This window comes from Camponotus floridanus, unplaced genomic scaffold (genome assembly GCF_003227725.1).
Source record: "Camponotus floridanus strain SB8 unplaced genomic scaffold, Cflo_v7.5 scaffold20, whole genome shotgun sequence".
In the NCBI taxonomy this organism is placed as follows: domain Eukaryota; kingdom Metazoa; phylum Arthropoda; class Insecta; order Hymenoptera; family Formicidae; genus Camponotus; species Camponotus floridanus.
In genome coordinates, this window is record NW_020229326.1 from 1,011,105 (window position 1) to 1,026,970 (window position 15,866).

At 28.5% G+C, this 15,866-nt stretch overlaps 1 protein-coding gene across 1 annotated transcript; it reads left to right on the plus strand.

Moving 5' to 3' along the window:
- Nucleotides 1–1,678: 1,678 nt before the first annotated feature.
- Nucleotides 1,679–13,493, plus strand: LOC105255337 (receptor-type tyrosine-protein phosphatase delta). The gene is made up of 32 exons (XM_025408292.1): nucleotides 1,679–2,095; nucleotides 2,359–2,514; nucleotides 2,619–2,893; nucleotides 3,117–3,309; nucleotides 3,406–3,753; nucleotides 3,887–4,027; nucleotides 4,151–4,306; nucleotides 4,418–4,564; nucleotides 4,661–4,785; nucleotides 4,913–5,090; nucleotides 5,627–5,694; nucleotides 5,782–5,977; nucleotides 6,143–6,258; nucleotides 6,581–6,776; nucleotides 7,217–7,528; nucleotides 7,607–7,872; nucleotides 7,987–8,062; nucleotides 8,377–8,924; nucleotides 9,155–9,411; nucleotides 9,599–9,890; nucleotides 10,115–10,202; nucleotides 10,279–10,355; nucleotides 10,528–10,662; nucleotides 10,864–11,004; nucleotides 11,066–11,263; nucleotides 11,401–11,597; nucleotides 11,683–11,789; nucleotides 11,984–12,198; nucleotides 12,481–12,609; nucleotides 12,686–12,840; nucleotides 13,092–13,227; nucleotides 13,386–13,493. The coding sequence occupies exons 1-32, from the start codon at nucleotides 1,849–1,851 to the stop codon at nucleotides 13,458–13,460; spliced, it is 5,946 nt and encodes a 1,981-aa protein (XP_025264077.1). The 5' UTR covers nucleotides 1,679–1,848; the 3' UTR covers nucleotides 13,461–13,493.
- Nucleotides 13,494–15,866: the final 2,373 nt, after the last annotated feature.

A 15,866-nucleotide genomic window follows, 5' to 3' on the forward strand; every position in this document is an offset into this window, starting at 1 on the left:
CTATTACATTATGATTATTCAATTTTATCAAGAAGAGGCAGAAATCAGTTAAACAGCCTAGCATGATGAAATAGTCTTGTCATAGAATATCGAGTACTATGAATAAAACTAATCAAATCTATCAGTTCGTGATAAAAGTTCTAAGCAAGTTCTCTCAATTCTTTCCAACAGACAATCTTTATCGCAAGCAAACATTTCGGAAATGCAACTATTTATTGTCATGAAAAGAAAGACGAAGAAATGGATAAGAAACCGACAACGTTAAGAAAAATGAAATCTTTCGAGAATTAAATTTTAATTTACATCAAAAAGAAACTTTTTTTAATCTTTCCTTCCTTGAATCGTCAAATATTAGCTTATCAATTGATCGAATATTTGCAACGAAATCTGAGGTTATTTAAAATATAAATTATCATTAATTATGTAAGAGATAAAGATAACAAAAAATAAGTGTTTACTGGTGATCAATGAAATATTGATTCTTAATCATTCTTAATAATTTTATTTACGTATTCGTAAATAGAAATTAATATATATGTTTTCGTAATAATTACATATATATATATATATACATATATATATATATATATATATATATATATATATATGTATGTGTGTACATTTATATGTATGTAAGTATACAAATATGTTATTACGTTTATTACGTTTTATTACATTATGATTATACAATTTTATCAGGAAGAGATAGAAATCGATTAAACAGCCTATGCACGATGAGATAGTCTTGTTGCAGAATAACGAAAATTATGAACACAACGCCAAGTCCGTGATTAAATTCGAAGCGGGAACTCTCAACTGCATCCGACAGGCAATCCTTATCGCAAGCAAGTACTGCGGAAATGTCACCACTCATTGTCGAGAAGAAGAGATGGAGAAAGACATGACGAAAGTGAAAACTTTCGAGGATTAAAAATTTTTACCAAAGATAAATTATTTTTTTTAATCTTCTCTTTCTTAAACTATCAAATACTAACGCTTCAATTGATCGAATATACGAGGTTTTAGCTTATTTGAAATATGTATTTTATTTATCGTTGTTTATGTAAAAGAGTTACCACCGTTTTCACATTAATTTTTATGTAAATTTAAATATTTACATTTAAGTAAAATTTACAAACCTTACTAAGTTATTTGCAAAGTTATTTTTGAGCTGTTTTGATATTATTAATACATTGAAATCGTACTAAGATTTTGGATTGATAATATAGCTACATATTTTTATAAAGTAAAAATTGTTTTACAAAAAGTTTTGTAAAATAGTGTGGAAATATACTTTGTATATACATACATGTGCTATTATATTATATATTTATGTGTAAACCTTGCCCATTTTACTAATCGTTTTTTCATATTTTCATATGAAATAATGTTTTATTCAATCTTGTACAGAAAATGATAGAGGCATTCTGTAAAATCGTCACTTCCTGATGCGTCAGTCGTTCCGTATTTAACAGATACGGAATTTGTTATCGCGGATTCATTAGAAGGAAGTCAAGTTCCCTCGATCAGTCACCGTCTGAAACCATTGTTGTTCAGCAGTCTGAACAGTAAAAGATACTAATTGCTTCGAGAGAAATTTATTTTTGTTATTATTTAATTGTTTATTTAAGTCAAATTATTAAAGTTCAATTTGCATCTTTCAAATAAAAAATCATAATTTGTTTATAGGCATTTCGTTCAAATGTACTCAATACGAGAATAATATGCTTCACACACATGCAATAATTTGATTGAAAGGCCTTAAAATGAAGATATGAAAAAAAATGATCGTATTGTCATAATATTTCTCTGTCACAGTGTATCATCTAATGATCATTAGATGTAAAAATGATAATTATGTATTTGTTGACAATGAGAAAAGTGTTAATGGACGCGTTAATGTTCTTTCTCTTCACAAATCAAATATTACACATTTCCGGAACAATGACTGTATTTCGCGGATCGTCGAAAAAAAATTTTCAAACTTATTCATCCCTCAGAAAATTAATATGCATCTCAGAAGATGATGGCAGCGCTCTGGTGTGGAATGGCAATTTAAACTGGGAATATCACAACAATATATATATGCGTAGTAGTAAGTTATTAAATAAGTAATTAAAATAAGTACTTATTTTGAGACAAAGAATGAGTTAAACTAAGATTAAAGTTAAACGCGATTGGTGAAATCGGGGATTACTGTTTCATATTATGCAAAAAAATTATATTTAATTATATTTATTTTAACATCCTTACTGAAATATTTATTTATTATATTTTGTTTATAAAATACTTACTTGCAAATATTTTGCCTTATTCCACTATTTGCACAATGCACTAATTATAATCACACTATTTCAGGATTTTCCAATCTAAATGGAGGGATTCCATATTGTGAGATAAATTGCAAAATGAATGCAGACGAAGACTGTTTAAAATCATGGACTCAACAAGATTGGAGTTTCACGAATTCTGTCAAAACACCTATGGGTCCGGTATTTGATCAGCGATGGGAAGGTAAAAGTGATGTGACAAATCATAATTATGATATCTATAGAATGTATTACAATATTGAATGCAGTTTTAAGATCACTTAAGAAAGATGCATTTAAAATTTTCAGAATTTCAAGAATATGTAAGCCAGGAAGATAGATATGAATTTATAGATTTTGAAGATACTATCGCAACAAAGATTTCTATTTCGATTCGTGGATCTAGTGACGCACATATATTGCTTTGCAACAGTAAGAATTATTATAATGATTTGTGTTACTGGATCATAATAGGTGGTTGGAACAATACGTGGTCCGTCATACGAAAATGCGCGATGGGAGTGCCTCTAATTGGCAACTGGCCCGAAGATCCAAGCTGCAAGAAAACACAAGTTTCCTTCCAGGTGATACATAATTTCAGGAGATACATAATTTCATTGCTTAAAGCCACTTTCTCTCTCATTACATAATTAAAATTATTTCTTAAAATAAACAAATTGAAGAAAGAATTAAATTTATTATTATTATCATCTTATTTACAATATATTACGATTTTAAGAACAATTTGAATTTGCAAAGTTTTGCACTAAAATCTTAATTTGAAACTAATTTATGATCAATGCGTAGCATATGCCGTTGTCGGCAACTGAATGGCGATCGTTTATCATTACATGGAATTCTATAACTAGAAATATATCCGTTTATAACACTGATAATATCATTATGACGTATAAGGACGAGGAAGAACCTAAACTTTCCAATATCACATATCACTTGTTCATCAGAAGCAATGAACGTATACTGTTTCGATTTCATATATGTAGGTACAAAGTTTGAAGATTTTTCAATCAATCATAATCATTTCAAATAGAATAAGAATTGAGAAAAAGAATTTATCCGTGAACATGTGTTTCAGATAACTTTTTGCACACGACTATAGAAAATGCAATTCTAACAAGCCCCATCATCCAACTCGATAATCAAATGATATGTGTGCAAATGTTAATTGGTTTATGTACAGAATGCGATGCACATGTAGTGTTACGGGAGTCCATAAATTACTCCGTGTTAGAAAAAATGGTTATAAAAGGTTCATCAAAGGCGGCAATTCATGGCTTGCCCATGTGGCAATTTGTTCAAATCCAGAAAAATCTTGCAACGATCAATTATAAAAACGTAATATTCGAAGTGATTTCTAAACTCAGCACACCTACTTCTAATCCGTTATGGGCGATAGCGAATGTTCGTCGATGCCCCACAAATGGTGAACTCTTATAAAATTTGTTAAAAGCTATTAACGCTAAATATTTTATTTGCACATTTGTAGAACAATTATGAATATCTTTAAGAATCTTTATTGATTATTTTCTATATATAATTCATTAAATTGTGTTTAGACTCTTTGAGATGGAGTAATATATATAATAAAAACGAAAATCCTGAAACATTTTGGGCGAATATAACATGTCAAAAATTATTTTATGATGATCATATCGTCATAAAACCTATATCAAACGCTAAGCCAGACATAAAATTTGGTAATTTAAAAAAGTTGATTATATATTCTGTAACTTGAATTAATAATATCACATTCTTTTATTAAATTCTCTAAACTGGCATATTTAGAAAAATTACTTTAAGAAAGGAAATATTCTATTTAGATCATGTAGATTGCCCTGAAGGAAAAATTGGACCACAATGTTTAATTAATTGCGGGCTTGATTTAGAAAATTACGATAACTGCAAAGAGACTGCAATTTGTTATAAAGATGGTTGCACATGCCCTCCGGGATTTTTAGGAAGCAGGTGTTCTACGTGTAAGTGTACCTTGCCATATTAACGAAAGAAGCTATTTATTTTTTCTACACTTTTGTTTTACACTTTTTGTAACATTTTTGCACAAATTCGTAATAAATTATATTTTTTAGCTTGTGAATCGCACACATATGGTTATGGCTGCAAGAAAGAATGTGGCGCATGTAATGAAATCAACGCACGAGCTTCTTGTAATGCAATAACTGGAAAGTGTCTTAATGGATGCAAAAATTTGTACATACCTCCTTTATGTCAACAAAGTAATCATCTTGTTAAGCTATTGTTTTATTACATTAATCCAACTAATATCATTATTTAATTGCAAAATAACAATAATAGTAATTTTATTTCTTCAGAAATAGACAAGCTAAATGCACCTGAGGTTACTTCTACAAGCACTACGAGTATTCAAACTATGATTCCTATAACGTGGAAAAAGGAGTATGAAAAAATAGCAATTTTATATTCTTGCACTCTTCAAGTAAGTATCATTCAATATTATTCCGCCGATATTCGTTGAAATGTTAGATGCGCTTTTTAGTTTGTTCTTAGTGAAATAAAATTTATTTCTGTTAAAAATTTTTTAAAATGTAAAATCTCTTTTATAGGGACAAATGAAACATTACGTTTTCATACCATGGGAGAATGTATTTCCGAATACGACACATTTAATAGGATATTTTGAAAATTTAGTACCCGGTACTATTTATAAAATTAATTGCTGTTTAAATGTTGCGGGATCTGTTGTATACAGTGATTGGCAAAATGTTGAGACAAATTGCAATCGTAAGTATTATATGATTTGATGTTTTTATTTAGATTGTATATTCAATCTATTTTCATATTATACACACACGCATATATATATATATATATATATATATATATATATATATATACATACTTATTTATTTATATTTACATTTATATTTAAAACTTATTAATAACAAAATTATTATATTTCTTATATTGTTATCTAATTTAAGCTCTTTCAATATTTGTTTTATTATTCATAGAATATTTTATTTTGTTATATACAGTATAATTTAAATTTGCTACCATCAAAGTTATTATTTTTATAGATATTATATTAATATTATTCTACTGAATTTGAGCTAGATAAATTTTATATATATTGATATAAAGAAACAATTTATGAGAAACGTCAAAATGTTTATAAGTATATGTTTTTTGAATATTTATACATGCTAAAGGGTTAATTTTTCTTATGTTTTTATTTAATAAAAATATTATTTTACTTTTTTATAAATTTTTACTCATCTTGTATATCTTCTATAATATTTTGTTTTACATTGGTTTAGCGGTTAAAAGCTTTGATGTGAAACCCGGAGAAACCAGCATAATAATTGATTGGCAAATTAATGCTGACGTATGTAAATATTTTACAATTGAAAATTGCTACAACTTATACTGTATATTTTGAAAAGAATATAATTTTTCTATTTTTTCATGTCAGCAATTATATCCCTGTCCGGCTAATTGGTATCATTTGATAGTCCGAAATATAGATACTGATGAACAAATTCTTAATGAATCATTTAAGTATTCTTCTTATAACTTAACACAATTGACATCGTACACTCTTTTCAATGTAACTATACTTCATAAAAATAACGAGCTATTTTCCAAACAAATTCGCACACTTGAAGGGGGTGAGTATAAGTTTGATTTTTAAGAATGTACTGTTAGAAATTTTTTGTATGTTTGTATATAAATATATTTCTACAATATTTATATTTGCGTTTTATGCAAAATAGCATTTAAATAAATAAATTAATATCATTATTTACATAAATAACTTTTAAAAATATTGACAGTTCCATCTAGTGTGTTAGATCTGAAAATAATGATTTCATCCAACACACTTAATCTGATTTGGAGACCTCCAGATCAACCTAATGGAAAAATAGTGCAATATGAAGTAACTTTAAAGGTAAAATTTAAGTATATATATATATATATATATATATATATATAAGTTTATTTATAAGATATTTGTATAAAATAGTAAAGCGCGAATATTAACTAAAATAATTTTATACTTCATTAAAGCATAATATTTTTTTTTAAACCTCATAAAATTAATATAATTAATAAAATTGAAATAATCAAAGTAATATATATATATATATATATATATATACATATTTAATCTCAATTTTTTAACTGTAATATTAGACTTTTAACAATTTTTGATTATTTATCTTCCATTTTTGTATTATTTATTTTTATATTATACTTTCTATTGTTCACAGATTAAGGAATATTATGGCTGTAAGGACTTACAATTACCTACACCAGATAATCACATAATTACTAAAATCACAAAAAACACAACAATTATAATTTCGAATTTACATTCGTACGCATCTTATAGCGTACAGGTCACAGCTCATAATTCACGATATAACAGCATGGCTGCCGAAAAAAGCTTTGACACAAAGATTTCTGGTGTATATGAACATTACTATTCTTTATCGCAGTTTTAAAATTAAAGATAGAATACTATGAGATAATTAATCAATTACTTATTATTCCAATAATGTTTCTCTTTCTCATAAGATTGGTAAATTTCCAATTTAGAAATATTTAGCGACAATGGCACAACAATTACAAATTTTTTCCCTTAAATAAATTAAATAAATAATAATTAATTGTTAGATTGAACTTTTCAAGTTCATTTTTTCGCACATTCTTATTTTTAAATATTAAACAGATATTATAGAATAGAAAGCATGTTTTTCAGATTTAGTAAGAATTCTATGTACTACTTCTCTTCTAATTTCAATATTATATATGTCTTTTATTAATTTCAATTTTACGTATTAGATGAATAGTATATACGTACGTATAAGGTGATAACAAATAATAAACTGTCAAACACTTTACAGAGATACCAACGGAAGTGTTTAGTCAGCTAAATGTGGAAGACTGGATACTATCGTGGCGTCCACCTGAAGATTGCACCATGATTTCTGGACCAATTAAGGCTAGAATAAAAATACACGGAATTAGCGACGCTGTTAAAGATATGATCTATACACCTAAGAATACTTTATATTATAAGTTCTATTTAGATAATATAAAACCAAAATTACACGGTGCTGAACGATATCTTGCACAAATTTACGTAATAAGAGATTATGCGGGCCAGGAAAATGCTTCCGCTTACCAAGAATATGAATTCGAAACTCCACCAACAGGTAAAATTTTATATTACACAATTTACTCACTATTAGATAATGTATCTCTACACAATTACAACATGATCGAAATAACAGCTCCGCCTAGTGTAATTAATCTGGAGGTTATCGAGATTGATACACGCCAAACACCTGCAATGATACATTTAAGATGGCAGAGACCACGTCCTCCTCTCAACGGAAAATTGCATTATTATGGCATTCAATCATGCGACCAATATAACAATAAATATTGTCCTATTACGAAAGTCCAATTGAATCAATTTTGTGACTTGTGGGACGATTACATATGTCAAATGATACCAAAACCTTTTACAAATAATCCAAGTAGGACACTAATTCAAGTAGGAAATCTTTCGCTTAATAAATTTAGAAAACATAATTTATTCATAGAAACGAAAAAAAAATAAAAAAGTGGACATAAGAGATAATATATGTAATAATTTTTATTTTTATAGGTTCTGGCGTACAATATGAATGTTACTGATCCCAGTCCTCCAGTTTCCGTAACTAATAAAATGCTCAATAATGCAAGTAAGATTTTAGGAAAAACAAGCATCTGTGCGCATTATAAATTCTTTTGTATTTTAATACTAATTAATTTATATAATTTCTACTATTAAACATTACTAAATTTTTCTTATTATAATTATCATATTTTTGTTATGAATGACAATTAAATTGTTTAGTCATCGTACAGCGTTAATAAAAAATTAATATTTTCTTTATTGTTCAACTTGTGTTACGTAATGAGTAACAGTTTGACATTTTTTTAAAACTCTATTAGAATATACTGTAAATTAAATTCTAATTTAACAAGAAGGATTACTATCTAATATATTTTTCAGTACCAGACGCACCTGAAAATTTTACTTTTACAATCAACAATAATAGTGTAATTGAGCTAAAGTGGCATCATCCTTGGAGAACAGGTGGTCATCTGCAAACTTTTTATATTTATATAGAAGAAATTTTCTCCAATCTAAGAAGGGAGAGACTAGCAACACGATCGCTACATAGCAATTTATACGAATATCCAGTGGCACATTATATGCGTAATTATAGTATGCGATTATATTTGTTTCCGTCAACGCAATACCGGATTCACATTAAAGCTGTGACAGTTGCAAATGTGACCAGCAAGGACAAATACAAAGAAGTGCATACACCTTCTACAATAAGTTTCGACGGTAATCTGGATGTCATAATCGATAAGTTACATTCCATGATCTCGTTAAACATACCGCCTGTTCGAAATGATACACACGATAGTAAGATGCACATCATAGTAAAGGGTCCCTATGTCTGCGAGCAGCATTCAGAAGTACCTGAGAATTTGCGTTCTCGAGCGAACATAAAAATGTATGATATCGCTTGGCAAGCTGCTGAGGTTTCTGTATGTATACACATTCATAATATTTATTAAGTTTATACCCATGAAAAGTTTAAGTATACAAAAATTATGTAATAATAATTAAATGATAATTGAATGATCTAATCCAGCTATTAAGAACAATTTTTTATAATTTTTTATCATATATCATAATTATAATATTAGAATGTTATTGTTTTACGTTTCTTTGGAGTCGAATCAATATCTTTGATGTTTGTTTTCAATTGTGCTAGACTAGTGATTTCGCTGGAAAACTATTCACGGTCGGTGACAATCGGATTTACGGGGGAGCTAGAAACTGTCCATTGAAATCTGAAGAATCATACGAAATAGTGATTATTGTAATAGAAAAGAATTCGTCTAAAGAGCCTATCATGCTTGCGAAATCGATCCGTATTGGTGAGATTCCATCGAAGCATCACGAAGCGTGGATCATTCCAATTATATTATTGCTTGTCATAGTAGGCGCGGCTTTTTATTTATATCAAAGGTAGTATATATTTTATCTTACATTATAATAACAATAATATTAATTGCCACGTATTTATTTATGTCTATCAAAAACTTTGATAAATATAAGTTTCGAATATATATGTAGCTGACATTCACATGTCAAATTTCGATTTGTAATTGATTTTCTTCATGTCTATTACATTTTAATTACGTAATTTTGTTAGGAAGAAGCAGAAATTGACTAAACGTCCTATACAAGACGAAATGATCTTGTCGCAGAATGTCGAAAACTATGAACACGAAACCAAGTCCGTGATATCAAATTCAAAGCAAGAGCTCTCAACTCCTTCCAGCAGGCAATCCTTATCACAACCAAGCACTCCGGAAATACCACTAATTGTCGAGAAGAAAGACGAGGAGATGAAAAAGGAAACGACATCATTGACGAAGGTGAAAGATTTCGAGGATTACGTTAGAGAGGCGATACAGTCAGGATTGCTGGACAAACAATACGAGGTGAGCTTTCACTCTTATTTTTAATTTAATATAAAAATAATATGGACATTCTTTGAGAATTTGACATTTGGATATTAAATCTGTATTATTCGGTACAAATTATTTATAATGCAAAAAATTTTACGGAATAGAAATTTATATTTCGCATAACTACGTTGAATTCGTATATACTTAGTATTTATTTATATATACGTAATATGTAATTTTTGTACTTTTTTTTCAAGACATTTCCAAGAGGGCAAACTCGACCGTGGGATTACGGAAAATTGCCGCAAAATAAATCTAAAAATCGATATGGTAATCTTATAGCATGTAAGTAAAAAATTGCAACTTTTTGTACGCATTGCTTTTGTGTGATAACAAGTTAAACGTTGCGCTGGCTTCACAGATGACGAAACGCGGGTGATATTGAAGAAACTTCCAGATGATGATTACTCTGATTACATCAATGCTAATTACATCACTGTAAGTCGTATAATCGTAAATATTTAACTTGGAGATATAGATTGTGAGATTAGATTTGTATGTGTATTTTTAATATTAATTTATTATTAAATAGAATATAATATTAATATTAATTATTAACATTAAGAAAAATTTTATTAATTATAATTATTCTATTCCCTTCAAAAAATAGGGCTACAAGCAGAAGAAACATTATATAGCAACGCAAGGACCCAAACCCAGTACAGTTATTGATTTTTGGCGCATGATTTGGCAAGAAAATGTTCTTATTATTTGCATGTTGGCAAACGTGATCGAAAATGGAAAGGTAAGCCCTTTTTATTCATTCTGTAAGTTGTTATAAATTATCATACAATTTGAACAACACGAAAACTTTAAAAATAAAATTTACGAGACTTATAAATATCGTGAATATGCTATTGAGAAAAACTGAAAACTAGCAAAAATTAATATTTAATTTTACCTAGTTTTTTTAAATTAAACAATCTATCTTTCATGAATTTTCCAGAAAAAATGCGAGCAATATTGGCCAGACATTGGCAAGAAAAAGAAATATGGAGACGTTATTGTGTTGAACGCAAAGCACAATGTCTTTGCTGATTATTGCTTCAGAACTTTTCAAGTCACCTGTGGAGAAGAAACTCGGAAGGTATCCTCTTATTTCTAATTTTTATTAACTTCTACTAAATACATAAGTATATTAACAACAGATAGAACACCTACATTATACGGCCTGGCCGGATCACGGTGTGCCATTGTACACACATTCTATAGTTACGTATCTGAAGAAATTATTGGCGACACCACCCGGAAATGGATCCGTGGTGGTCCATTGCAGCGCCGGCGTTGGAAGAACCGGTACCATCATTCTATGCGACATTTGTCTCCATCGAGCAGCGGCCGAAGGGGTAAAGATAATATAAAGATAATATTCTCGAAATTTTAATTCGATAATTGTTTGCATCGATAAAATCCGAGTTTAAAGTTCCTTTAAATACGCGAACTATACGAAAGATCGTAATTCGATGAAAACGAAATTGTCCAGCTGGTCGACGTATTTGCTGAAACGGCATCCATCAGAAGTGAAAGAGCTAATATGGTGGATAATAAGCAGCAATATCTGTTAGCACATTTGGCATTAGTGGAATGTTTGCTTTCCATTCCGACCACGTTACCATGTAACGATCTGTTACCGGCACGAATCAAGGAGTTGAAGAAACAACTAATAGTTCAACAGCAGAGGTACATTTCTTAATGATTCGACTTTAATATTGGGATTGTTTGATTAATAATGTATTATTAAAACTTGAAATTCGATCATTTTCAGGTTGCAGAACATTGCGTGGCAGGACGAAGCTCTGCGACAATTTACTTCTCCACCATCCTTATCAGAGAAAAACCGTGCGAAAAACAGATTTCCAGAACTTATTTCAGGTTCGTTTGCATATCCAATAGAGTATGCGAAGAATTATTTTTACGCGAATCTCTTTTGAAATTTAAATAAGTAAATTCAGTTTAAAATACTTCGTGGAAACACAATATGAGATTTTGTCTAATTATAACTAAATAAATTAACACTATTTATAACTATAAATGCCAACATTGTGAAGAAAATATTTATTTTGCAGACAAAGTCAGCAGAATATATTTGAAAAGATATCCGGCATCAGACGAAGATAGCGATTATCTATCTGCTGTTTACGTAGACGGAGTAAAACTTCAGAATCAGTATCTAGCCACACAGCTTCCGATGCCATCGACGGTTAATGATTTCTGGCGAATGATTGCGGAGTTTAAAGTGGAACTCATTCTCATGTTACAACCACCTGATCTTCAGGATCCTGTACGAATTATATTACTCCTCTTTATGCATTAAATGGACATACATTTGCAAAATATAAACTGTACATCTATCTTATAAGATGTCCTAACAACGTTTATTATTTATTTTTTTTATTTTAATCTCGTTATATTATTTAATTACATAGAAATCTCAATTAACTGAGACAGTCTATCTGAAATATAATCATATGAAGATAATATCATAATAATTAATAAATTAATAAATGACTACATAAATATAATTAAAATAAATTAATATAATTATCTATTTTTGCATTTTCAGACATGCTGTGTGATCGCTCCTGCGAGTGGCGAGTTTAAACCAACGCCATACTTGAACATTACAGCGAAAGAAGTCATAGAATTTGAGTATTATACGTCACAGAAATTACTACTCGTTGACAATTCGGAGGTAACTCAATTTGACGAGCTTACTTAGCGCTTTTCATTGGCCATTATCTATTTACTGTGATGACAATTTGTAATAGAAACCCTCGAGAGAACAATATGTGACTATATTATGTTTAACGGAATGGAAATCTGGGAGGGATCAACCACCACCACCAGTAATGACGATGGTGACACTTTGGCAAGCTGCGGAAAGAATCGCTAGAGGCGATGGACCGACTGTCACGCTTTGCCAGTAAAGATTAAAATATTATTATTAATAATTTGAAAAAATCATCATTAATTATCAACAAAGAGTTTCATGTTTTCTTTAAAAAATGAAAAATATCTTTTCTTATTCATATATTATTTTCTTTTATATTTTCGAAAAATAAATTGTTTCAATAATAACTGATAAGTTGTAAAAAATTTTTCTAAATGATATATAAAATTTATTTGTTTCAATATTTCAGAAAACGTCTATTAAATAAAATAATAATCTTTCAGTGACGGAGTAACTGGATGCGGTCTTTATTTAGCGTTAAGTTTTCTTCTGGAACGAATGGCCGTTGAAAGGGAATGCGACGTTTGTTTGGCGGTACGAGCGGTTAGACGATCGAGACCAGACTTTGTTCGATCTTTGGTAATGTATTAATTTCTTAACAAATGGAAAATATTAACGACTTATTCGATACAGTATTATTAGTCACCTTCATCATATATATATTTAATATATAAATTTTAGCAAATTTTAAAATATAGGTACATATAACAAATCGGCAATTCTAATCTAATTTTTAGGAACAACTGGAATTTCTATACGATGCCGCAGTGACATATTTAGAATATTTCGAAACTTACGCGAATTTTTCATAAAACAGAAATAAATCATCAATGTGAAATAATGAAATAGTATTAAATTATAATATATAATAATATAACATTATAATGTAAAACATACAAATGTAGAAAATAATTAATTCACTTTTGTAATTAAAAATATTTATAAAATACTATTGTAAAAAGGGATGGTTAGTAACTGTATAAAGAAAATAATAAAAAAATATTATAAAAAAATAGATTTATAATACACGTAAAGTTTCTATCTGCGCATGCGTTATTTATAATCACGTATATATCCTTTTATTATTAATGAAAACTATTACATACAAGTGCAAATAAAAATATCTCATAAGCTATGTCATACGTAAATTCTCATTAGTTTTTGTTTGTCTACTTCTGTTATATATTAATTTTATACTGTAAAATGCATTAGCATTGCTCATTGTTCATTGCAATGTAAAAATTAATATAGACAGAAACACTTATTTCTTCAAATTTTAATCGCAATTTAGCAAATGCTATAAAATCTATCACTGAATTAAACAGAATTATAATCTATAAACTATTGTTTGAAGCATTGATCCATAATCTAGGTAATATTTAACAATATATAGACAATATTTAATAAAATAAATCTAATAAAATTTCAATATAGTTATCATTATGTAGTCTACAGACACATATGCGTGCGCACGTGTTTGTGTGTGTGTCTGTGCATTTATATACTTAACAAAGAAAAGAAACTCCCACTCTAATTTTGAAAAAACTTCAGATATATTGTAACTTAAGACAAAGAGGCACATGTTTTTTTTCTAAATGCTTCTATGCAAGTATAAAACTTTCATGAATAAGACGGATTTTTATTTTCCTGAGCTAATTTTATTAAAACAATGATAGATTTAAAAAATTCTTTTAAACAAATATTTATAATATGAAACATATACTTTATCATAATATATTTAGATTTCAATGAAAATATTAATTGTTTTTAAAGAAGCCTTTCTTTTTCGTAATATCAAAAACCTCAATATAATGCACGTTTTAAATCACTAGAAATCTTTTGTCCTTTTAGAGAAAGATCCTTCTGATTCCTCTCAGATAAATTCTAACAAAAAAGATTGCCTTGTGGGTTGCCTCTTTCAAAAAGTATAAAGGCAAAATATAAACGTATAAAAGCTGTCTTCTTCAAAGAAAAATATTCGAATTCGTTCAAAGGTGCTCTGTTCAGATCTAATTCATACGTAGGACTGTTTGTATCACGCAGTATCTTGGAGCAAAAAACCGTATTATTAAGATCATATAAAATAAGTTGTATATATATATATATATATATATATATATATATATATATATATATTCTGTTAAATTATTTTGTCTACTTCATTTTTAATGATCATTGGAATTACAAATAGTGCTTACACATTTACTAATTATTGAAGAAAGCAATGCTGAGCATATTGTTTTTGCTCGTGAATCAAGTGTTACAAGTTTGTAGACATGTATTTACATTGATTGGACCAGTAAATTCGACTGGGTATAGAAAATTTATTTGTCTTTCAGAGAATGATGGTAGCACTTTGATATGGATCCACAAGTTAGAACATCATCAAACGCATTCAAAAGTCCCACTATACACAGAAAATAGTAGAAGTAAGTTATAATAAAGATAGAAACAAAAATATTTTAAATTCATAGTAGAGCAAGGTATATTTATAAATTTAAGAAAAAATTTATTTATTTTAACATGTATATTAAAATTTTTCTATTAAGCTTTGTCCTCTAAACATTCTTTCACGAAATAATCAATTTTATCATTATAAGTAAATCTTATTATTATAGTAAAAATTTTTAATTATCATTTAATTATTTCAGAATTTTACAATTTGAATAATAATAACAAAATATGGCACCGCTATCATAAAAAAATTGTCATATTTATTAGAATAAAAAATTTGTGCAAAATCCTCCAAATTCGCAAAAATTTATCATACATATATAGATAATAGAATATTAGCTATATATATGTATCATTATAATAGATATAAAATTACAATTTAAACAAAATTTAATTATCAAATCAAAAGTTTTGTCACCTATTATTAACATCTATGAATATTATTATTCAAGTGTATTAAAAAATTAATAATAATAATCTAACTACAGTTGACAGCAGTCGGGAGTAAAAAAGAAATTAAAAACTAGTACTATCTCTTTCTGCAAAGATATCCCGTTAAAATTCGTATATTCATATCGATTAAGGTTCTCCTTCGAATTTTTTTTATTTAATGACCATGACCGACTCACAATCAGTTCGGATTCCCTCGTTCGCGCGCAAACGCTTATAGACGAAAATTTACAAACCCGACAATGAGATCGGGTATCCCTGCCTCTCGCAAAGTCTTTCATCTTGCCGGCAGAAGGCGCCGCCATCGTGGACCT

Bases quoted from the DNA above. Each gene is read 5' to 3' on its own strand.
- LOC105255337 (XM_025408292.1), top strand. From the start codon at position 1,849: ATGATAATTATGTATTTGTTGACAATGAGAAAAGTGTTAATGGACGCG. The intron at 2,096-2,358 runs GTAAGTTATTAA...ACACTATTTCAG, and splicing joins CAATATATATATGCGTAGTA to GATTTTCCAATCTAAATGGA. The intron at 12,199-12,480 runs GTACGAATTATA...TTGCATTTTCAG, and splicing joins CACCTGATCTTCAGGATCCT to ACATGCTGTGTGATCGCTCC.